This window comes from Solea senegalensis, linkage group LG5, assembly GCF_019176455.1.
Source record: "Solea senegalensis isolate Sse05_10M linkage group LG5, IFAPA_SoseM_1, whole genome shotgun sequence".
NCBI classification, from domain to species: domain Eukaryota; kingdom Metazoa; phylum Chordata; class Actinopteri; order Pleuronectiformes; family Soleidae; genus Solea; species Solea senegalensis.
Window position 1 is genome coordinate 25,807,111 of NC_058025.1, and position 25,981 is coordinate 25,833,091.

Here is a 25,981-nt window from a genome sequence, read left to right on the forward strand (position 1 = left end):
ACAACAATGACAACACAGAACACTGTGTGATTGCAGCCAATTTGGCTCCAATCTTTTGCCATTTCAACACCCGTTAAAGGCAAGGGACGCGCCAAGGACGTGTCAACGAAGAAGAAGACGCGGTTAAAGCACTTTGTATCCCTTAACTTTCATTGGGAAAGTTCATACTGACCCTGCGTCAAAGAACTGTGTGCTTGTGTGGAGGGATTTTCCCCAACAAGACATCTAAACTATAGCTTAATGAATTTCCCCTGCCACTATTGTGTGATCGAAGTTTACGGGATGTCACTAATAAAATCCGATAATGCACTTATACAGTGAAGAAGTGCAATCAATAACATTAGAGACACATGCGACAGCCTATTGAAAACTAACCACATTATAAGGCATAAATAGCGTCCTAATGAGGTCACTGGGAAATGACATTATTAATTCACAGCATAATACATGTTTGTCTAATTGGTTAATTTACAGTATGTGTGTGTGTGCAGAGGGTTTGCATGGACCGTCCTTTTATTCTTTACTGATGCAAACGTTTTCAAGGTTTTACCAACGATGCCGATTCATTCTTTCGTTATTACTATTCAAAGGAATCAAGAAATATTCTGCATCATAACAGGACGCAAGTTATTGGTTGAGAGTGGCTGGTTTATACACTTTGTAACGTTTAATATGTGTTATTTCACGTCTGTATTGCTGTCAAAACAAAATGCATTCTCTGTCACAATGAATTTCAATTAAGTTACGTTCGAGACACATCATCACAGCTGCCTTTGAGATATATGTTATATGAAAACGCTTATAATGGCTCTATAATTGCTCTTTATCCATCCATCTCCTACCACTTTATCCTCCACATGAGGGTCATTGCTCTTCAGTTTGTGTGTGTGTGTGTGTACACTTGTATTTGTTACCTCTTAAGTATCATTTCTGGCACTGACCAGCAGTCGTCATGGAGACCAAAATATTAACTACAAAAAGGGACAGAACCTAATTTGTGAGGAACTGGTTATGTTTAAGGCTGCGATTTGAATTGTCATAGGACGGTACGATAGAGTTGGATGGAATAAACCATTCCCTGAACAGAACATGTCCTAACATCATTTCTGACTTTATTTGCCCGAAGTATAAGTTGGTTTACTTGATCAGGATCAAGCTTTTATTTACAATAATCCCTGCAGATGAGAGCACACGTTGCTTTCTGAAAGCAACGGCTTGCTTTCAGAAAAGAGAGGATTCTCCTTAAAGGAAATCGTCATCTTTGCAAACAGTTACGCTAACAGGACCAAGTGTCACGGGTAACAAAGAAAAGGAGGAAGGAAAGGAAGGAAGGAAATTTCTCAACTCAGGGGAAACTGAGGTTGGGAACTGAGGTCCCTTATTCTAGTAATACAAAGCTAAATGCAAATCGGTGAAGTATTCCTTTAATGTAGGCTGCATCTCCAAAGGGCTGTCGCTGCTGTGGCTGTCTTTGCCAAAGTCACTTGGTTTGTACCGATCCCTCTTGAGCAGCGTCGGGAATACTCACGTTAAAATAAATGCATACGTAATGATGATTGGCTGTGCTACAGTCCAATTTCCTGGTAAGCACAGTCACACACACGCAGCAATGGCGAGCTTTACTGTAAACATAGTAATGATAATATCTGCAATAATGTATTACATTTGATAGGTGTCTTGTCTCACATTGTCCCACAGCAACATTCAAATTTGTTTGATTATAAATAATTGAACATAGACTTGAATTCAAAGTTTCATTAATCCAGATTATTTGACATATTTGAACATTTAAAAAAAGCAACTCAATAATTACTTTCCCTGGTAACTAGTTACTTTTACAATGCTCTGTTACTTTTTGGGAGAAGTAATTGGTAAGCACTTTTAAACGTGCCCGACACTGGTGGTGGGAAACCTTACAAACACCCTCTGCTGGATCCTAAGGGGTACTGCTTCAAATGGTCTATGAGACTGCAGCATGAGTTTTGCGCACAGGTCATCCTAGCTTGAACTTCAAACCCCACGTTGAAAATAATATTGAGTTTCTAATAAAAACTGACGCCCCTATTGGACGAAGATTAAACATCTGTGGGTGTCAGGAAAGAAAGGGAGCATAATTCCGTTTCCTCTGGAGCTTGCTCATCGTTTCTGCTGCAGGCCGGAGCATCAAGGCTACATTTACAGCTATTAGTGTGCACACCCAAGTCTGTGACTGAACTGTCAAGAAGAAAATGTAATACCTCTGCTTCTGCTGCATTGATATTGATCCTTTTTGTAATACAGTAAAGCGGTGGTATACTCAGCGGGAAATATGGATACGAAATATAGCGTTCGTATATATGTTCGTTTGTTACCAGCAGGTGAAACTTTTATAGAGGAAGTGATTTGCTTATCTACAAAGACGTGAAAGATGCATTATACTAGGAGGAAAAAAAATTAGTCTGCGGTGCCAAATGATGTTAATCCGTTGTTGAAATGATGGCTGAGCACAGTCAGGGAGGACAATGCTCATGTAATGACCCTGAATGTAGAGTGACTCCTGCACAGCATCTCTGTACCGAGACCTACAGAAAAACAGAGCAATTTCCTTTTGTCCTCTGGGGTTTTTGTAACCACTGGAGACCACAGGAGGAAAATATACTTTAAATAATTTCCTTCATTGCATTTGATTTGCATATGAAGCATCTAATATGGAGGGATAATAATGAATTATCAACGACACATAACAATTCAAATTGCTTGCACAGTAATACCAGAAAAAACACATTATGGTAATGACTCGAGCTTATATTTTACTTGCATATTAAATGTAATGGTCTTAAAAGTTCTTTTCAGCGTCTCTTTTTTTTTTCCACTCCCACTGCAACTGTGCAGAATCTGCTGGTGTGCAGAAAATCGTCTGTTCTCTGATGACATTACAAGGAGAAACTCGTGCTGGAGATGAAACGGCGCAGCAGTCTGCCGCCAAGTGATAGCAAATGTTTTACATCCAATACAACAAAGCGGTGGAAATATCAAAGTAGGACTATGGCAAAGGAATCCACATCAATCATCCATCTTAACTGATTATAATTAACTGATGACTTCCTTTGACAAATTTATCTTTGACCAAATAAAAGTAAAAATAAGTTGTTGAGAATGACTATAAAATGAAATGACAGGCAGAAAAAAGAAATTTAATCTGAATATTGGCAGAGAAAGATTCTGTTAGTTTTACTTGTTTTTTTTTGTTATTTACCGTTTTATTTTGCTGGTCTGTTTACATTCCTCACAGCTGTGATTGCTTTCCCTGCCCTAATTACTAATTAATTGCTAATTGAGTTTCGGCATCTATTTTTCAAGTGTGAAGTGTGCCGCTAAAACAAACAGAGAAAAGATCTGTTCAATGATATTGGCATTCTAAAAACGATATGCAAAAACTATAATACCTTTCACAGTCTTAACCCTTAGTGGTCACACGGCACGGATTAGCGCCGCAGGTGCACCCGCGGTAAAGTGCCGTGGGAATAATACACAACTCCTTATACGGACATCCTGGGGGTGTGTGTTTATAGGTCACATATTCAGGCTTTTAAAAAAATGATTCATTTTATATCACTTTTTGTTCTTAAAAATGAACCAAGTGACTATGACGTATTTCCAAACTTCACAAATTCAGTACTCTTTGCTCAGGTGTGTTTATGTAGTTGTTAGTAGTCATAGTTTTTTCATCAGATTGCCTTTAGGTTGTGCTAATAAAAAGGATATAACACACTGCATGTCCTTCTAACCTCTGTATATAATATATGTTTTAACATAGAAATGGCAAAAAGCAGCCAAAATGCTCTCTGTTCAAAAGGTTAATGTCTAGACTGAATTATGAAAAACATAAATATTACATTTTTATTTTAGTTTAGCACCAATGAGGGCCTTTCTGCATGGAGTCTGTACGTTATGGAAGCCAATTTCAGCCAGAAAGAGGTCAAATTTAGCCTTGATAATAAAAATATTTTCAAAGTAAGTCATACTTGTGTGATAAAAACTCAAAATTTGAGACAAAATGTTGGAATTATGGGATAAAAGGTCATAATTATAAGATAAAAAAATTGGAATTATGAGATAAAACGTCATAATGAGACAAAATGTTGGAATTACGGTATAAAAGGTCATAATTATGAGACAAAAAAAATTGGAATTATGAGATTAAACATTTTAAATAATGGGATTACAAATTATAACCACAAAACCATTCTTCTGAAAACTTTGTCAAATTATGAATATCATTAAGAATTTATGTATTACCGTATATGGAAGCAGTCACTTGTGCCCTGCAGTGTTTGTCAATATAATTAAAACGTCCTTCTTTAAAGACATGACAAACTCAACGGATTAAGATTTAATTGTTTGTAAATCTATTTCTAAAATTATAACAATTACTACAACATGAGTTGTTGCACACTTGCACGTGTATAATTTAGACCAGTGATGGAGAAATTAAGCAGTTTTCTGAGTAGAAGGCTCCTATTACTTCGGCGGAATGCAATTAGATTGTTTTACAATATATAATTGTGTTTTATATTCTGAAACGGCTTCCTCTGCCTCTTGTTTCTCTCCCACGCAAACTGAGCCACAAATATTCTAAACTAACTGGGACTGATTTCATTGTATCACACAAAGAAAAATAATAGAACTTGTGTTGGTAAAATCTCTGCTGTTACAATAAATAAGGAGCTAGTTTGTATCATCTGTTGGGGCTTGAAGGGAACATAATTGTGAGGAAAAAATTACCAACCGAGCTCCCTTCAAGCTCCAACGCTTCACATTAAAATAAGACTGCATCCTCTCCATCCACCTCTGACAATAAACATTAGTTTTCTTGTTGAAGTCACTTCCAAATAATCTTTCTACATGGATGGCGGCTCGTCAACCACACTGTACTGATTTTTGTTTTTGGATTTGATGGAAAGTAAAGTGTAGGAAAACATTCCTGCCTCTGAGTGACACGGCCAATTAACGCAGAGGAGGTCACATCAAGTCAGAGCCAATCAACTTAAAAGTGGCATGGAAATACCCCAGAAAGGCATACCACGCTGGGCTTCCACATAGCTATAAATTGGCTGGATGATCAGCTATTAAATAAATGCGAAATTAGCTTTCATTGCGCCACAGCTAACCCAGCATGAACCTTTCAGCATAATGTAGAAGAGGAAGGTGAAACCTGAAGGAGAGGATTTGTTTTTCTTCGGCAGAGCTTAATAGCTCTATTTTCATCTTAGAAAAACAAACGTTTTTTAATAACCTACAGAAATGTTGTTTACCTGCGCTCAAGCTGAACAAGGTTTACGGGAACAAAATGTGAATGATTTGGCCTTGGATAAAGGCAACAGAGGGTCTAATAAACATGAAAAAAGTGAAGTAAACACCCGAAACTGAAGAACCCACTGTTTGTTCGACAGCTTTCACAGGAACCATAAGCTCCTCGTGTGTCCGCGTGACACAGAAGTGTGTACTACACAGATAATAATGATGTTGTGAATATAGAGATCAAAGTGTTTTCCGCGCTGGCGATTAAATGTTCGAACAAATACATGTGCGTGGACAGCCTTATCACCTCGGACCACACAGAGGCCTTTGCCGTATCTGTCGCTCTCAGGAGGCCGGGCCTGTGCCCGCCATGCACCGCGCGCTGCCAAGTAACAACACCACAGGCATAGCCTGCGCGGCTAGTCTGGCCTTTTCATTTGACTGATGACAGACATTATTTTTTGCTATGCTTTAATCACCTCAGGACAAATTTGTTATTAAATGTAGCAAATGTGGAGTTTTGTTTTTTGTTAAGTGGGAAAAGTATCTTCATTAGTAAATAAGTGGAAAAGGAAAATAAGAGAAGAATTAGGTTTGGGTAATGCCAATGATTTCCTGATTCACCGAAGGCCCTGATTCGAATTGATTTCCAATTCCATTTACTTAATTTAGAGGGATTTGGGTTTCCATTCCAATTCTGCTTAGTGATGAAAGAGATTTGCAAACATTTATATCTCTTTAACCTGGTTCATCATTAAAAATATCAATGTTTACATTAAAAAGCAGTTTGATTATTTCACTTTTTATGGTGATGATTCAAACTTGAACCATAAAACCTGTGAAAGTTCAAAATTCTACAGCCTAGATGTGCATCAAACACTTTGAAGAAAGAACCTGTTGAGTGAAGCAGAGAATTTTAGTTTTCAACTATAGATGTAGCCGAGTCTAGAGCTGAAACAATTACTCGATGAATCGATTTAAATTGATCGTCAACTATTCTGAATCCGTTTGAAGCTTTTTTTCATGATTAAAACAAGATTTCTTGTAAATGTGAATATGTTCAGGTTTCTTTGTGCCATAAAAACAAAGAAACTGAATCATTAAAAACTGAATCATTTTGCTCTTAGAAAATTACAACAAGCACATTTGATGACTCATTTTTGTCACTCTGTAATCGTCATCCAGATCATTGGTGTGATTGTTTGCAGGTCTATCCAGTTGCGTAGGGTTAGAGGCTTTTTTTTGTTTTTGTATCTACCCCTGTTGACGAGTGGGAGTGAATTTGCAGACTAAGATGTTAGTGATGATTTGTGCAGAGGATACAGGAAAAAGCATATATTAAAAGCATCGATGGAGATTAATATGAAATTGTAAAATAAATTTTTCCATCTTTAAGGAATATAGCCTTTTATACATACACACACACACACACACACACAGGCAACTGCTTTACCCACGGGTTGTTACAGCACATGCAAAGGTTTGTAAATGTTCTGAACCAATGTGATTAAGATCAGCTTCACTCATTACCCTAATGGACGTGCATTTTAATTAATGACACCCTCATTTGCATTGCATGTGAATAATCTATAAATCACTTTGTCTCACCCCGTCACTGTAATGAGTACCTATCAACAGCCTCACTCACCATGTAATCCTGCTCGTTCTTAATCTCAGCCGTTTACTATGAATTTAACTCGAAATGATATGAACACGTCGTCCACGGACACGGTTGCCAGCTGTTTTGTGACTTTAGTGAAGTAACTACACACAGTCCCATCCATAACAACAAAATTTGATAAATTTGATAATAACAATGGTACAGAACTGACATAATGATTTCTTTTGGTTTTTCCGGAATGGTTTTCTCCTGATTTTTGGCAAACAATTTTAATTTCTGTGCATCTCTAGTTAAACCCGTTCTTAAAGTTAAAGCCTTCTGCACATTGCGTCGGCAGGATTTTTTCTTCAGCAAACTACTTGAAACTACTGAAACAAATCAGCTTTCATCTGTATATCATACATCATTTACTGTGGTGCTTTTAGTTTGGGATAAAAATGTGGCAATTTGACAGAAGTGATGTGCATATTTTCATATACTGTAGCTATTCTGCATATAAGTGTGTGCCTAAGGGAGTGCAATGCAGGGCGGCTATAAAAATTCCGGAGCATACCAGGTGTGGAAGGAAGGACTGACAGCTGTCCACTTGTATTAGGATTTCTCAGAATGGCTGTTGATACTAGGTGGGAACAGCGTTATAGGGAGAGAAAGAGCACACAACTGTCTGTCTGTCTGTAAGTGAGTGAATGAGAAAGCAAGTTACGCTGTCCATGGTGCTGAAAGTACGTGTCAACGTAATAGTTTGGCATCTGGCTGTTTCTAAAAGGACAGAGATTGGTCTGTGAGTGGATGTTTAGAGGCAGTTAAGACCATGGACATAAAACAATAAACAATGTCCCGTGTATGTTGGCAAACGTATACTAAACACATCAAGTTACAACAAACGTTAATGGAACAGTAGCAGTTTTGAAAAAAACTTGCCTTCTGCGAACATTCTGTCTTGAGAAGATCGATAGTATCTTCCATCGATTAACCGGATAGCTTAGTTTAGCTTAGCTTAGCTTAGCACTAGTCCTTGGCAACACAAACGGCTGGCCTGTCATTTTATCCCCAGATCACAGATTGACTTTGATTTTATTACCCATAAAAATTGCTAAATGTGCGAGCGTGTATGCACAGACTTTCTCACAGACGTCTCGACACATATAATAAATAATATATACTGAAAACACAACACACCGGTTGTTGTCGTTACTCATGTTCATATTGATGTTGTCGGGCCACTTCACAATGGAATTACTTGCTATAATGAAAGACATTATTATGGATGATGGAGGGCAGAAAAGGACAGAACAGGTTTAACCTGTGTTGTTATGCCTAACGTCTGCTCACATTAATAGCCCTTTTACTTTGTTAATAGGACAAGGGAGAAGTGAATGTTTGACCACTTTTATATTTACTTTAGTGTTGCATTTTGTTAGAAAATTAAACCTCAGTGTTCATAGTACCTGTGGGAAAAATAAAAATGGCAAACATAGTATGCAAAAGTAAATAGACAGTGGCTGTTGAGCTGTAAGAAAAATCAGCCAGGCACTGCACTGAAGAAGAAAAACAAAGCTTTCTTACCTGAGAGTAAACATCTCCACAGGAGAGTAGGCAGACACTGTGATAAAGGCAGAGACGGATTCCCTCTGTCTCATGGGTGTAGCTGGAACCATGACCATAAAGTTATTATCCAGCCTGTGTTCAGCGAGAGGAGGAGGACTGGGGTTCTGGTAGAGCTTTACACCGCCAATCCTCTTGAGCGGCGTGGAGGTGAATGAGCCAAACAGCCCTTCCTGGCTCGAGCGGATGAAGCTGTCCTTCCTGGCGTCCTCTGAGTGGCACTCCCCTGCCTCTGTGGACTGGAGCACGTAGTAGAGCTCTACCGGAGTGGCCTCGGACAGTTCGGGGTTCCGCTGGCGTCCCGGCACCACACTTGGCGGGCTGAACCAGCCGGCCAGTGGCTCCAGCTCAGCCACGCACAGCCCCAGCTCCCCTTTGAGCTGGCAAGTGCCATGCACCTCTTGGGTCTCGTGGAACGCAAACATGTGCACGCAGGGCAGCTTGTCAATGGTGCTGTAGTCGTCCCAGTCCCGCCCTGCAATATAGAACAGAACCTGGACTCTGGGCTTGGCCAGGTGAATCCTGGTATTCATGATAAACGTCTGCACCTTCCAGTTGAAGGTAAAAACCGAGGAGGCGGGAAACGTCCCCGGGCTCTGCAGGAGCTCTAAAGGGACAGGCTGCTCTGCAGAGACAGGTCCATAGCTTGCGTTGACTGAGGGCAAACTCCGAGCCTGGTAGATGAAAAAGGGCTCCGTCCGCGACATCAGGCTGGAGTTGCGCATGAAATCCTGATTGGCTTCCTTCAGGAAGAAGGCCAAGTCAGCATTGAGCATCTGGTAGTTGACAGGCAGGTATGTGGGGATGGAGGAATATCTCTGCAGTCCCTCCAAGACTCGACAGTCTGCTACTGCAAGAGAGAGGAGAAGAGTCGAGTCACAGAGTCTGCATCATCATCATCATCATCATCATCCTCTTCTGCTGACACTGGTGCAACTAACATGTCCAGTATCCCATACATTGATCAATGTGTGGGGACCGAATCAACACTGACGGACAGCAGAGCGTCCATAGACGCCCTACTTTTAGGCAGGACACCCTAAAGATGCCCTATTTCTTCCAACCTTGTTTTTTAACTTCACTGAATGTGATCAAAATTCGTCGCCATGTTTGTTTTTCCCGATTAAAGCTTGCGTAATCGTGCTTAGCGCTTGTTCTTCTAAGACAAACATTTATTTACCTTCACCTTACTCTTTATTTACAAAAGTTTACACGAGTATGAATGTACGTGGTGAAGGACAAAAATTTGACCTACATAACACAAGATGATTCAAATTATAACACATTATGAATTTCAAGCCATACCGCTGTGAGATGTGAGCTGGATAACAGAACAATCATTTTTACTGTCAGTGCATGTCTCATAAATGTGACACGGGCAGGGATTACATGATGTGCATAATGCACCAAAGTTGTATAACCAGGAGTATATACAGTACAAACAGATAATAACTTAAAGACAGGATGTATGTATAACATAAAATTAAGAAAGCAATGACTTTGGTTGTTAGTACAGGCATCAGATTTGCCTTTTTTGTTTTTTTCCTAAAGGCAAAGGAAAAAAAGAGACAAATTGTTCTTTATTGCCATTTCCCCTCTTATTTTACGCTCATTGGACTATGATTGTGCCTTATATGAACAATAAATGAACTGATCACAAAAGCATCTGCCTCCTCATGACATTGTATCCTAAACTGAGACTTGTCCATTGTGCTGCACTGGTCAAGACAAACACTGACGTCCTGCAGAGGGACAAAGGGATGCAGATGGGCTGCAACTGTCCATTTTCCCTGAACAGGCAGGTTTGTGTTTTTTGGTTGGCAAGTCGTGGCATTTCTCTGCAAATGCACCGTGAGGGTCCAGCAAAGACGCAGCAGAGCAGAGCAGAGTCGCCCTCTCTGATCTGCTGCCTCTGTAATAATGTGATTCCCACTCTCATATCTGAAGTACAGTGAAAGCAAAGAGCGGACTGAGTCCCTCACTCTGCATGAAATGCTCTTCACAGCTGACATTAACAATTCAAATGTGACCGGCACCTCTGCTTCTACACATACTGGGAAATATAGGAGCACATGTACAACTCCCCGCCGAGTCCTCATTAATTATTCATTATAAATGTATGTTACATGAATGATTGTTATCATCGTTTAACTGACTTCCATTTAATGTAGAGTAAAGGGTTGAAAAGGTCGTCTGCACATGAATGTTTGTCAAATCTCCGCAAGGCTGCACTGCATATATTCAATAAATCATATACATAAATGAATGAATGAATGAATGAGGCTTTCACTTTTTACAATTACAAGATTAGAGCAATTAGAGGAGCTCCCTGAATGAAAATGTGAAAAGACAGGTGGCAAGCATCCATGGCATTACTTAAAATCTCTTTAAATCAAAGACAAATCCAGCTTTAGATGGAACAGAAAATCCAATACAGATGAGGTGTGCCTACATGAAACAGTCACTGTGTCAAAAACCAGAACAAGCAGTTCATATTATGTTGACCGCCTGACATTTAGATCCAGAAATGGACATCGATTTAGTCCAACTGTTCTAAATGTATTAACCTGAAAGCCTGCGTTGACGCGAGTCACTTTTTAATAAAGTCATAGAAGTTTTGGGATTTAAAAACCTTTTCTTTCTTTATTTTTTTTATTCATTCAGCGTCTCAGTGGCTGCTGGAGCCAATCCCAGCTGACGCAGGGCGAAGAGTCCAGGTTCACAACCTCTCACTCTCACAGTCCTGTGGTCAAATAACCTCCGTGTGTTTTCTGGACTGTGGGAGGAAACCAGAGAAAAGTCCTCAGTCAGACAAGGTCACAAAATGTGCATTGTGTAGTTGTATCTCTATACTGTTATGACTCTATTTTGCTTCTGTTTGCATGAGATCTTGATCATAAACGCCAGGATAATCACATTGAATTTAAACATCGACACAGTATTCCTATCTCAGGTCAAGCGAAGCCAGAAAATCTCCACACACACAAATCCGACTCAATCAGAATCTGCAAAAGCTCCGTTATGGATTGAAAACTTATAAAGTTGCACAAAGCATTATCTTGATGAGTCACCATGGAGAAGAAAAAAAAAAAAAAACACACAATACAAAAACACCTTTCAACCTTCAGTAGCTCTTTGTTTTTCTGTGCAGGTTCGTAGTTCTGATGCGTCAACACTCTGACACAGAATTGCTCTAAGCACACAAGCATACAATGCATACAATGTCAGAAAATGCTGAAAAATATTAAATAGTATAATATAATCAAATGTCTTGTTTTGTCCACACACCAAAAGGATTCAGTTTGAAGGATTTCTTTGTTTTCTGGAGCATAGAAACCAGAAAATATTCATATTTAAGAAGCTGAAAAATCACAGAAACTGCCGTTAATATTAATCAAATTATAAAAATAGTACTGTTTAGATTATACCTCAAAAAGTGAATTAGTTATACACCCATGATTAGGGCTTAAGGGTTTTAATAACATATCTAATTCCCCATATTCTTAATTTGATATTGCAAATCAAATATTGCAAAAAGATCTTTCTTTTGTTTTAAAAAGAACAACCTATATCTAATGCAGCATCGACATTAGCTATAGGGGATCTTACTTTTTATTTATAATCATAGGTTATGTTGCCGTCATTGAAATGCGAGCAGATTTAAATATTCCTGCCGCTCCCTCTGTCTTCATCTCTCTCTCTCTGTGGACATGTCAGCGGGTATAAGTGTAGTTAGAGGTTATATGAACATGAAATGGTCCCGATAATGGATCTTTCCATGAGGTCTGACCTTTTGTTGCCGGTGGAGCAGACATTTGTCTTATACTGTATATGTATTTTGACTTCGAAAATACAGCTGTGCCATGTACCAGGTCATTTGTGCATTCATGTGAAGTGGAAAGTGCTCTCAGACTCTTGGAGCCCACTGTACATGTACATCTCAATTATGGGATTATAAGTGTCCATTTCTTTCACAATAGTGCTGCCACCAGTTCATACTGTTTATAATGTCTATTGCATTTAAAAGCAGTTAAATGCATAAAATAACAAATTGTAATGCATCAATGCAGTTGATACAGTTATATAATGCAAAGATACAAGAAAAACTCGAATGATTCAACTTTGAAAAATGCCCATTTCAACACTTAATGTGTATCAATACACCTGATACACATTATGTATAAATTAAAGGAATACTTCACTGATTTTCATTTAGCTTTGTATTACTAGAATAGGGCTAGTGTTTTTGAAAAATTGTGCTTCCCAACCTCAGTTTCCCCTGAGTCGAGAAATATCTTCATTCTTTTTATTGTTACGTGCCCACCAGTGACACTTGGTCCTGTTAGTGTAACTGTTAGCAAAGATGGCGGACACTGTTTACATTTTGGGATTGAGGTCACGTCCCCTTACGAGTGGGTCTAAAAAGTGTGGAATTAGCGACACATGGTCGGAGGCTTGAAACTGCAACGCTAATTCTGCAGTTATGCTAACAAGACCAAGTGGTGGGCACGTAACAAAGAAAAGAATGAAGATATTTCTCAACTCAAGAGAAACAGAGGTTGGGAAGCACAATTTTTCAAAGAAATACTACCCCTATTCTAGTAATAAAAAATTAAATGCTAATCGGTGAAGTATTCCTTTAATAAAATTCTGACGTTTAAATATTTTCATCGATGATATTTAACAAATTATTACTACTAGGCAGTCGCTCTCGTCCGAGCAGAAGTTCCATATCAGATCAGTCGGGGACACTGAGGGTGAGAAAACTGAGGCTCATCGGTGAGTTTGTTTACGGTGGATCGCTAGGTTGCGAGCCTGAGAGCCACCCGCCTTCTCAAGCGGCACCATTGGGAATGGAGGCGTTCTGGTTTTGGTTGGGGTGTTACAGTCAAGGTCCGCCTTAAACCACACGAGCCCGCCTGACGCTGCTCTCATCCGCCAGTTGCCAGACAACTGCCGTTGGAGACTTGAAGGTTCCAAATCCTAGCAACCCAAGGGCCTGCTCAGTTTTGTGGCACGACCACACTCAGTGACTGCTTTTTATAGGTTTCAGGTTGGGGTGCACTGATCCCTCCCCACTCAGCCTGGATGCAGTTTAGTGTTATACCCAGGACACTAATAAACTATAACACTTATCATATCTCAACATATAGAGACTGAGTCATGAAAACAGCTGTCAGGACCTCATGAGACCAAGCTTGCCCAAGGAAAGTGTTACAGTTGAATGGGTATTTATAAAAAAAGACAAATGTCAGAGCTGCTGGATGGATCTAAGATAACACCAATAACCTGAAGAGGAGGATGGAGTCTGTCTTGCACTTAACAAGCACTGTCTCATTGATGACATTGATTTTTCAATCTCTTGTCAGTACTGGTCCACTTTCTGTGTAATCTCTCCACCAGTACCAGCACGCATAGCTTCAAATGGTTCACTTATTATCCTCTCTGTCATTATCCAACGACAATTTTTTTTTTTTTTTACATAAAAGGGAATTTAAGCTTTGCACCAACGTAGAGCTCGAAAAGGAATGAGAGCGTGAAGAGCAGCCTTCACACTCACGGAGGCTGAGGAGCTTCACAGTCACAAGAAGGACACCGGTGAAGGACGGCCCTCATCCCTGCTGCTCACTCACTCCTGTAATGTAATGTAGAAGTGAACAGCTGCCTGGATGGCTGCTTTTGTTTCTTCATTTCTTTGTTTTTCTTGCAGAAAGCTCAATAGAAAGTAGCAAAATGACAGCATATGATAATAATTATCCTAACATGATCTCTTAAAGCTCCAGTGTGTATAAGCAGAACAATAATGTCAGCTGATGTGTTAATTTGTATTATTACAGCAATAATGTCATTTTATCTAATTAATTGACCTGATGCAGTCAGTGCATGTTTCAGAGAACAGGTGGTTACTTTCTGAGCCTGAAGTTGCTACAGTGGACACTTTGGTCTTTGGTGGTTGGAGAGGAGAGTAGGGTTGGGTACCGAAAGCTGGTACTTTTTGTACTTGGTACCGATTCGTGCCGGTACTACCGAGTATTGGTTCACTTTTAATGAATCGGTGCCAAATTTCGGTCATTGAAATGTCTGGGAGAGCTACGTGTAGCGAGACTACGAAAGCACGACAGCAATAACGGCGAGCCGAGAGCGGTCGAAAGTGTGGCTGCATTTCACACAATTAGACTGCATAACAGACCGCATAATATGAGGAACCTTGGAGTTATTTTTGACCAGGAAATGTCATTTGATTCACACATAAACCTCATTTCCAGAACAGCCTTCTTCCACCTGTGGAACATTATGAAAATTAGAAACATTTTGTCCTTACAGGACGCTGAAAAACTAGGTCATGCTTTTGTTACATCTAGATTAGATTACTGTAACTCCTTATTATCAGGCTGTTCCAACAAGTCTGTTAGAACCCTTCACTTAATTCAAAATGCTGCAGCACGAGTTCTGACAGGAACTAGAAAGAGAGACCATATAACTCCAGTGTTAGCTTCTCTACACTGGCTCCTCGTACAGTTTAGAATTAAATTTAAAATCCTCCTCCTCACGTACAAAGCACTCAATGGTCAGGCCCCTTCATACCTGAAAGACCTAGTCTTACCTTATCACCCTCACAGACCACTTAGGTCACAAAATGCAGGTTTACTTGTGGTTCACAGAGTCTGTAAGAGCAGAATGGGAGGCAAAGCCTTCAGTTACCAGGACTTTTAGACTTAAAACTTTCCTTTTTGATAAAGATAGTTAGAACTGGTTCAGGGAAACCTGGACCATCTCTTAGTTATGCTGCTATAGACCAAGACTGCTGGGGGAATTGCCTGTGGTGCACTCACACTCACTCTCTCACACTCAGGGTATGAATATGACTTTTTATATGTCATTAACCTCGTCTCGTTCTCTCCCTAGTTTGTGTCTTTCCTTCCTTTCCTCTCTCTCTCTCTCTCTGTATCCTCATCTTGGAGGTTGCAGGATCCAGATCCAGTTTTCGAGGCTTTGCTATCATACATATCACCATTATTATTATGCTATAATTAAAAGTCGATATCAGTATAATTTTTATCAACACTCTCTGCTGCTGCTTATATAAATTACATTGTATTGCTAAAAACATGTCATCATTGACTGTATAAACTTGTAACTTGACACAGTTGTTGTGTATCTGCTACTGCTCTCTCTCTCTTCGGTCTCTATCTCATCTCACTCTTGTCCTTTCTCTCCCCCCTTTCTGCCCCCCACCTCTCCTCCATCCCCCATTTTCCTTTCACCCCAACCGGTCGAGGCAGATGGCTGCACATCTCTGAGCCTGGTTCTGTCAGAGATTTCTTCCTGTTAAGAGGGAGTTTTTTTCTCTCCACTGATGCCTAGCGCTTGCTCATTGTGTGAACGGTTGGGGTTCTCTGCCCTCCTTGATGTTGTCTAGGTACAGTGCCTTGACATAATGTATGTTATGATTTGGCGCTATACAAATAAAACTGAATTGAATTGAATTAAGTGGGTCAGAGTTATGCGATGTTAAATAATCTATGCTTAATACGTCTTAGCCTTCCTCATGTGAGCATAGACTACTGGTCATAGGAAGGTCACTTCTTTTAGTACAAAATATGATAGTATCAGTTATCTGTATCAGCTGTGAGAAGCAAGTAATTACAGGTTATCAGTAATGGTTGAATAAATTATATTATCTTTTCATTATTGTTCTCTAAGAATCCTTGTGTTTTCATTGATTTGGAATGAGCCCTAAACACCTAAAGCAGGTAGAACAGACAAACACAAACTCTAGTGTATGTTACCAGAAAGCCACTTAATCTCTGTCACGCTTGGCAAGTGAAGGGTGAGACGAGGAACATTCTGTTTGTTGTGTTGTGCAACTTCACTGCTGGATCGCACTAAATCCTCGATACTAACCTTTAAGTGATTCCATTTTAATAATCTCTGATGTCACAGTTTAAATGTTTACGTTAAATAAAGGGGTTATCTGACATTACCTGACTGTGCAAATTTGCCTTTCTAGAAATAGAAAACAGCAAATCATGTTGCAAAGTGTACAGAGAAACACTCTTCGGGCAGGGTTTACAATTACATCCTCGTCCCCTCATCCTGACCCCGAATCATTCTGGACTTTGCCATGAATGCCAATGCAGGACAGTCTTAAACATGAGCGATGAGAGAGAGCTCTCTAGTCCCATTGGATTACCCCCATCATATCTCTCACCGTGTTCAATTAATAAGGGCTATTGAATTTGTGACCATGCGTCAAGAATAATAAATACAATATTTCCTTCAAGGATCATTGCAGATGATTTATGCCTTGAAGCCACCAAGAAACTCAGGAAAGAGGGACTGCGAGGAGAATCAATACATGACACAGTATGGTATTACTTCATGCCAGCCTCTATAGAAGAGAAATCATTCAGGGAGATAGAGGTCTGTGGTGCACGCCTGGCCAGTGAGCAAGACCTATGGAGGGAAAGGGCAGGGCCACAAAAGAAGCTTTTGAAATTATCAACAGGATTCATGCTATCGAGGTGACTCCTATTTTGTGTATGTGTATGTGTGGTCCACTGTGGGACCTGCTGGGGATATTTGTTACTTGGCCTCTAATGGATGGCCACATTTAAAATGTTAAGAGCTAATAAAGAGTAATGGGCCTGTGGCATCACTAGAGAGGAGGAAGAGCTATTTTGAGTTCATGAGAGAGAGCATTATCTCGGGGATTAAAGAGTATCGACCGATGAAGAGTAAACACAGCAGTGCTATGCCACTGGCCTATTAGAGCAAGCTGTGGATGGAAGAGACAATCCCAAATAGTCACGGTTAGCAGGGTCAGTGGGGACGTCATTAAGGGATGCTGAGAAGCGCCAACAGGTGCTGCGAGGAGGCCTGAAACAAAGTTATTGCAGCAGGTGACTGAAGACTGAGCGGGAAGAACCCCAAACACCCTGGGTGTCCTACAGGCAGAGAACAGCAGCTCCTTTGTGCCAAGCAGTGCACATGGTTGGAGGGGAAATTGGATGAGAGCTTTTGGCTTAGATTGGGGAACAGGGGGGAAGACAAGCACACATCTGTGTGCCAATCAGTATTCCCTTGGTCCCTCTGGACTTTTCTCGAACATAAACTAGGCTCCTTAATGAATCTCTTCCCCTCACATCGGCCTTTATTGCAAAACGGTATCGTAAATCAGACTAAATACACAGGCATTCACGGGGCAGAGTCAGATAGTCTCTTAGTGGGCGCACGGGGACGCTTAACGGCGAGTGTGCTCCGTTAAGATAGAGGAGCAAATGCACACAAACCCAACAAGGACTGTGGGCCACCAACAGAGGAGAGCTCAGTTAGGTTAGAAATTGTACAATTACACAGTAAATGGGATTATAAATGGGGGATTACATGTCTATTGATAACCATCAGTGTACCAGAGGTGTTACGCCAAAGTTCTCATTGGAAACAGTGAGAGTGAGGTGTACAGGGGTCCTTGTGCAAAAAAAATAGCACGTTTTAAGATGATATTTTTAAATAATCTGCAATAACTTCTACACAAACTGATGTATCTCCAAGGAATACAGTCTGTAGTCTGTCACTCCAAGTCTCTTGCACTGTCAACCAAAGACATTTCCTTACAACTTGACCTGAAGATGTTTTTTGTTGCCTATAACATAAGCTAGTGATGGTAAAAACAAATCAACCCACTGTCATTAGATAACACAGTTTTGCCTTTAATATTAATTAGGTGACACTATACCTCGCATGCAAGCCAGAGGGTGAAACAGCTGGACTAAGGGATGTCGGACAATCTTCAGCTCTTCATCGGTTACTTGGCAGAAGCTCACTGAAATTGTGGGTTAGGTTAAAGTTTAGGGTTAGGCATTAAAATCATATGATAAGAGATATCATGTGGTTGTTTTGTTGTTAGGGTTATACGTGACCTAACACTTAAACGGATCAAAAGTATTAAGGATCATTTAGTCATAAGAAGTCCGTAAATTACTTCATATCTTTTACTAATACATTAACTGTTGCAAGCAATAAGATTAGAGGCACAATCTAAATCTTATTTACAGCAGATAAAGCATTAAGTCATTATTATGGCATAAATATAAACAGTTAAGCATTGCCTGATTGGGATATATACACAGAGGGTACGCATCACCCCTCTAATGCCTTTAATCCTCAAGTGTAATTAAATGTGTTAATAGCTGCTTTTCCTTTTCACTCTCATATGAAATAGTGATTGTTGCTGCTCTACTGACTCAACAACATCTCATTAGGAAGTAGCCGAACATTTCCTCCACCGCTGATTCACAACACGCTGCATGTCCTCCTGCAGTCGCAAACCAATTTCATCAAGTTCAACTTTAACGTGACCATAACCACGTTTTATAAAATTAAATATAAAATTAAATATAAATATAAATAATATTTTTTTATAAAATAAAAAAAAAAAATCAAGATAATGAAAAACCTGTGTTTATGCAGTTTATTGTGGAAAAAGTATGATATAATGTTATTGTAAATTACTTTCCAACTCTGTTTATAAGTGTGCCAATCAAGTGGACGTGTCAACACTGCACCAAAACAACAAAAATGAATTTAGTAGAAAACAGTCAGCACACGCAGAGTAGATTTATTATGGAGGACGAAGCTCGTCTGAGATTTTTTGTCGTCGGAAAATGAAGTATGGTGCTTCAAAGACGAGTTTGAGGAGGAAGAGGCAGCCTCTGATAATGAAAGAGGGTGTAAATCAAGAACTAACATGTTTTTCCACTCCTGAAGTCAAGACATCCAAAATAAACATTCACAAAACCAGCGAATTCAAATATGTTCAACTCTGGGAGTCACACAATAAATTGTTCTTACTTACCATTTTGTTAAAGTCAATACTGTGACACGTTGGATGGTTTGTTCCGGAGCCGTAAAATCAGCAAGTTAAGTTCTCCCGGATCACTTTATTTATAGCAAGGTGTGAAAAACAGCTAGAAAATGAAAGAGATCTCTAGACTAGTGTTTCTGCCTGCTTAAGTGCCTCTATACCCGACCCTGCTCCCTCCTCAAATCTACTGGTGAACCTTTCCCCAAGGTCATCCACATACTGGATGATAAATTCTGCCTGGAACCCTCGTGACAAGGCTGAGTTCCTGTAAATGCAGCCAAACTGCGATCACTGTGCAGCATCAGACCGCCGGTCCGCCGCTAATGAAGAGATCATAATTAACGTTGATTGGATAAAACCATACACTACTATTACGCAGATCCTTAATGAGGATGTTGGCATTTGAGACTGAATGCCGCTTTTAATTGCCAAGGCAAAAAGTTGGAGACGCGTCCAAAGTCAATAGACGGATGTGAACAGAGAGAGAAAGGGGAAGAAGAGCTCACTCACTGCTGGCGGTGAAAAGATTTGTCTGCTTTGACTTCAGAATGTTTCAAAAGCATGTGAAGGTTGTATGACAACACTTCATCGATCCACAAAGAGAGCAGCAAACTGTTCTATATAGTTCGACGGAAAATGTGCTTTAGTTTGAGTCCACGTGTCATCTGTCGTGTTGGGGCATTCAAGTGCTTGTGAGAAGCTCCATCATTTGAGATTTGACAGCTGGTGGGAGGAGCCATGTGACAAAGAGAGTATTAGTTTTGACTGCTCAACTTTATATTACAGTAATATTTAATAGCTATTTAACCGCTTTATCCTCCACCAGAGGGTCACATGGGGTGCTGTGCCAATCTCAGCTACATCGGGCAATAGGCGGGGTACACCCTGGACAGTTCGCCAGTCCATCGCAGGGCCACACACAGATAGAGACAAACAGCCATTCACTCTCACACTCACTCCTATGGTCAATTTAGAGTGTCCAATTCACCTAATCCCCACATTGCATGTTTTTGGACTGTGGGAGGAAGCCGGAGAACCCGGAGAGAACCCACGCACACACAGGGAGAACATGCAAACTCCATGCAGAAAGGCCCTTGTTCCAACCGGAACTCGAAGCCGGGTCTTCTCACTGCAAGGCGAGAGTGCTAACCAATTCCTCACCGTGTGGCCCCTGTCCAGGGTGTGCCCCACCTAAATAAAGCGGTAGAAGATGGATGGATGGATGGACCCATGTAGTTTAAAACCGCTCTCTTTCCTTCGTATACTCTCTCTCTCTCTCACCACCAGGCTCACACATGGCATCCATGTGGGTCTGATTACTGACGTCCTTAATCAGTAAATAAATTGTGTTATTTTTGCACTAGACCTCACCTCACCTCCCCTCCCCTAGCCGGACTATAGAACTAAGCAAACTAAGACTGCATTAGCGTTTTACTAAATAACTAAATGCGGGTCATACTATCTCATACAGAGGTCTGCTACGGTCAATGTGATGTAAAATCATCTGGCACACACCTTCAGCAGGTACATGTCAGAGATGTATAGTAACAAAGTAGAACTACTTCACTGCTGTACCTGTACTTTACTGGAACATATATTTTTCTTCTCCTACTTCCACTTGTACTTCACTGCATATCTTTCGATTTTTTTTTTTTTTAATATTTTTTTTCATGTGCTGCATCGTTACTCTTCACAATTATAAAACTGTTACGAATCATTCCGAACCCACATCATTACTGCCACAGCTGTAGAATGCACTGTCACCAGGTTTGGCTGCTGTTTTTGTTTCAATAAAGTGGATTTGGTTCCAAAAATACTCGTTGTACATAATATTGCGAGAGTATTTCCAGGAGACATAAGACTTTTGATACAAATAATGAGTATGCAATGTGTAAAAAATGGATTACACTGACTGAGTAACTGGGCCAACACTAAAAATGTACTATGAATTATGTATCACATCATTTGAAATGATAGAAAACTAGCTTTCATTGTTTGCCCTGAATGTGAGAGGACGCTCTCTCTCTAAATCAAGTCAAACCTGAAGAACACTGGACATCATAAAACATGAGCTTGTTAGCATCTTGCCGTGTAAAGGTCACTGTCCGGCCGACTGCCCAGTCTGTTGTTATCAGAGGCTGCAAACGTAGCAAAAGCTGGCAAAATGTCAGCTCACACACTTTACCTGCCAGAGAGTAGCAGCGTATTACAGCAATAATATATCTTATTTTTTAAAAACAGAAAATAATTGCTTCAAAATCATTTGATTGGTCACTGACTGGCACTTTCATTCACACCCTGTACCTGAACCTAAATATTTGCATTGTGTTAGCTTGGTGTAGAAACTGCGTAAAGGTATGTAACTTAAAGGAATACATCACCGATTAGCATGTGGCTTTGTATTACTAGCATAGGGCTAGTAATTTTGAAAAATTGTGCTTCCCAACCTCAGTTTCCCCTGAGTTAAGAAATATCTTCATTCTTTTCTTTGTTACGTGCCCACCAGCGACATTTGATCCTGTTAGCGCAACTGTTAGCAAAGATGGCAGACACGGTTTACATTCTGGGAATGAGGTCCCGTCCCCCTGCGAGTGGGAATTAGCGTTGCACTTTCAAGTGACACTGGTGCGCACGTAACAAAAAGAAGAATGAAGATATTTCTCGACTCAGGGGAAACAATTTTTCAAAAACACTACCCCTATTCCAGTAATACAAAGCTAAATGCAATTATTCCTTTGAGCACTATTCGGACGGGATTAGGACAGGACAGCTGTAATATTAATGGCCACAAATCTACCACGATTGGGAGGCGTAAATCAGGGTAAATCAGCTCCTCAGAGCCCTTTACCGGGCCCAGTCACAGAGCTCCGTGCGCTCCCGATTAATTTTTCCTGGACCTTTTTACCCTAAGTAAAAGTCGCTGTAATCTTTACTGACATCAGCCAGTAATGATTTACTGACATGGCACGGGACTAAAATCACTTAGAAGCTCTGGTAATAATTACTTTACCACCCACCTCATCATGTAAAACTAATCCTGTACAAACACGGCTTTAGTGATTAACCCTTAGTGCTCACACAGCACAGATTTGTGCCGCAGGTGCACCTATTATACACAACTCCTTATGTGGACATCCTGGGTGTGTGGGCGTGTTTATAGGTCACATATTCATCCTTTAAAAATTGTGGGTTTTTTTCTTATGGGTTGTTGAGTCAAATAATTGTGCATTAGTCACAAAATATGTGTTTCTTCTTTTCTTTTTGTTCATAAAAACGAGCCAAGTGAACGTTGAACTGTGACGTTTTTCCAAATTTCACAAATTCAATCTGATTTTAAACATTTTGAGTACTTTTTGCACAGGTGTGTTTACATAGAACACACAATTTAAATTGAAAACTATGCCATGGTTGCCATCTTTTTTCTTTTTACTCCTTATATAATTCATTACTTATTTATTCATTTATTTATTTATTGGAGCTAAGAGAAGGGTTCAGTCACCCCCACCACCACCACCACCGCGGGAGCTTTTATTGTAACTCTAGATGGACCAACTTCAAATCTGCAGTTAAACCGAAAACCTGTCAGAGTCAAAATTAACTCGGCGAAAAAGTGGCTCTATTTTGGGGCAGAGAAAGAAAGCTATTACAGCGCAGCAGAGAGAAATGTTTCTATTTCAGACTGGATCAGAAGGAACCGGCGGTGTGCTTTCACACCACTGACAAAATCACTTAGTTTATAAGAAATATTTCCAACGAGCAGTGCAGTGGGGTCCATTTTGTTTTCAAAGCCTTTCTGTCCGGCTGCCAAGCTGTCATTTATTTCAGTTACTGACAGCGACTCATTCTGCACGACAGCAAACTATAGTGTGAAAGATAAGTTTGTGAAGATAATTTGACTTTTAAGTGCTACAAACATTTGATTGATGTGTGTTAATGTCAAAAAACACCTCAGGACCAGTAGTCCTCATGGAGTGTGTGTGTGTGCGTGCGTGTGTGTGTGTGTGTTCTCTAGGGCTGTAAACTCCTAGTTGCTCCACCAAAATTGTGATTGGTCGATTTTTTTGCTATGGTTAATTTCATCCGGAGGAAAGTACCAAGTGCTAATGGTACTTTCTTCACTGTTTTCCGTATTTTGGATTAGCCCAACCCACTAGAGACAGACAGATTAAAGGTGGATTTATTTAGTTTTGAGCTTTTCATTTTTGCATATCACAGCTCGACAACAAACATGGTATATCATATAAAAACGGTAAGCTAACTTGACTGCGTTAGGTTGCGCCGTCCGTTTTTATATGAACATATCAGAATTGGCATATTTCAATGTTTTAGTCGATTAACCGCTGATTACTTTTTATAACGGCAGCAGTCTATTTGTGTCTCAGCCGTTCAGGTTCGTTCTGCGTGATTAGTCGATTTTTAGTCAAAATTTCAGGGCAACCAAGAATTTCTTTGGTTGATTACAGCCCTAGTTCTCAGAGAGTCTGTTACTTGTGCTTATGTGTGTTGAGACAATAAAGTGCCTAACAACCCAGCAGTGGTGCTACGATGCAGCAGATTTAGCCACTAAAACTAGTCAAACTCTGGCAAACAATGTGAATTATTCACTCTCTGGGGGCCACGGCAGATGCCCTTCCTGACACAACCCTCCTATCTGGATGTGGCCCCCTGTGGCTGGGGTCAAAGTCCAATTAACCCAACCCTCACGTTACAAGCCAATTTCCCATCCCACTAAGGCTGACCCGTAGTTAGCGATTAGAACGTTATTCTTTTTCTTTTTTTTTCTTTTTCCAGTGGTTGTATTTTTATTTTTGGGGGTACAACAATCTGCTGTAAACATTTTATATCAAATCAAAGTGTAGATTTATTTCCAATTCTCCTCTTACAAACAGGCAGCACACGCGGAATGTTGTCAACCGTCTGCAGAACATGAACAGGAAAGGCAGAATATTCCAGTAAGAGTGTGTTTTTTTTTTTTTATCAACTGCATTCTCCAGTTGTTCCTGCCTCTGTGAGACGGCTCAGCTTATTCTGTTTCCAGGTGTAAAATATTACTGACTGTCCAACTGTGACACAGCCACTTCCTTTCATAAATCAGCCTGACAAAAGTGTGATAAAAACATCACCAGGTTAAAAGCATTTGCCAAAAATGTGTCTCTTCCGTGGCGCACAACAGCAGACGGGGATATTCAGGATATCTTCTGAACGAGCGCCGCTTCATGAGCTCAATCTCCAATAACTTTTTGCATCTTGTAATCTTATTTCTGTTCTTCTCGCCAGAGAATCGCAGCATTCCATGATACCTGGATGACTCTGCTAAATGGTTCTATATTAACGCCTGTGGGGTTAAGACAAAACATGATTTGTTCCCTATGTCAAAGGCAGTTATTTTGTTTTCCCCCGGGGGGGGTTTAAACAACAATCATTGTGCTAATAAACTGGTTAATGACTTTTACATACCCAGTGCTGCTACTTTCCGTCGCTGCTTGATGTCTCTCCTTATAAACTAATAACCGCACTGCCGCATGGCTGAAAATAAAAATCTAAACAATTCAAATAGCCTTTTAATTTGGGTGCTAACCACAGTGTAGAACACCACAGCATCACTGACGCAGTTTAACAATGATGAATTCTCAATTCATCAAATTATTTGCTCGGTCCTAAGATGTCGGAATAAGTTGATCAGTGAGCAACTTTATTCCGTTTTAAATGATTCTGTGTTACAAGGAGCAAAGGAACGAGAAATGCTTCACATTTAAGAAGATGAACGATAGGAGAAAGTGTTCTAAAACCTGATTAAGGATTATTAAAACTGTTGCTGATTCATTTAGTAATAGATTCATTGTTGCAGCCTTAGTTTGGTCATACGTACCATTGCCAATAATAAGATTAACTCACTACTATCAGCAGCTCTTACAGCCTCGCTCTACTTCTTACAACATGGAGAGAAATAAATCCCAAATCCACTTCCCAGTTTCCTCAGTGAAAGTGCATGCGACTCCAGATCTCTTATCAAATAATGGATAGAAGTCTCCGTGATCCTTTGCTTTCAAGTTTTATGTACGTTGTATGCTTTTGTGCGAGACTGGGACGTGAACCCGGCGTCAGGTTTACTGTGCAATATCAACACCGTCGAGGCATTCTTCACTTCTCATCCGTCTTCATTCACTCAAGGCTCCTCGCCCACACATCAGCCCTCCTCTCTCTCCCCGCCGCACGGCAGGTCACAAAATATTCCCCGACAGATTCAGACGAAAATCAGAATACCGAAAGATTTAGATCAGGGGTGTCAAACTTAAGGCCCGTGGGTCACCAGAGGGTCCAATCCGGCCCACAGGATGAATTTGTTAAAATTTCCCAGTGTGAAGTGCTACATTTTTCAGATCCAGTGTGACGTGTAAACTAGGGCTGCAACCAACGTTTATTTTCATAACCGATTCATCCGTCGACTATTTTATCGATCTAATCCATAGTTTGGTCCATAAAATGTCAGAAAATGTTGATCAGTGCTTCTCAGACCTGGAAAGGACGGTGTTCTCAAATGCCTCGTCTTGTTGTCTTGTCCAAAATCCCAAAAATTCAGATTTTTAATGATTTCTTTGTAATATGGA

The 25,981-nt window shown here is 40.2% G+C and overlaps 1 protein-coding gene across 1 annotated transcript in view; it reads right to left on the reverse strand.

Moving 5' to 3' along the window:
- Positions 1 to 25,981, reverse strand: part of si:dkeyp-14d3.1 (transmembrane protein 132C) — a 136,685-nt gene that overhangs the window by 98,288 nt on the left and 12,416 nt on the right. Inside the window, exon 2 of the mRNA XM_044027168.1 lies at positions 8,468 to 9,356. Coding sequence (XP_043883103.1) covers positions 8,468 to 9,356 — 889 coding nt within the window. The remainder of the gene's footprint in view (positions 1 to 8,467; positions 9,357 to 25,981) is intronic.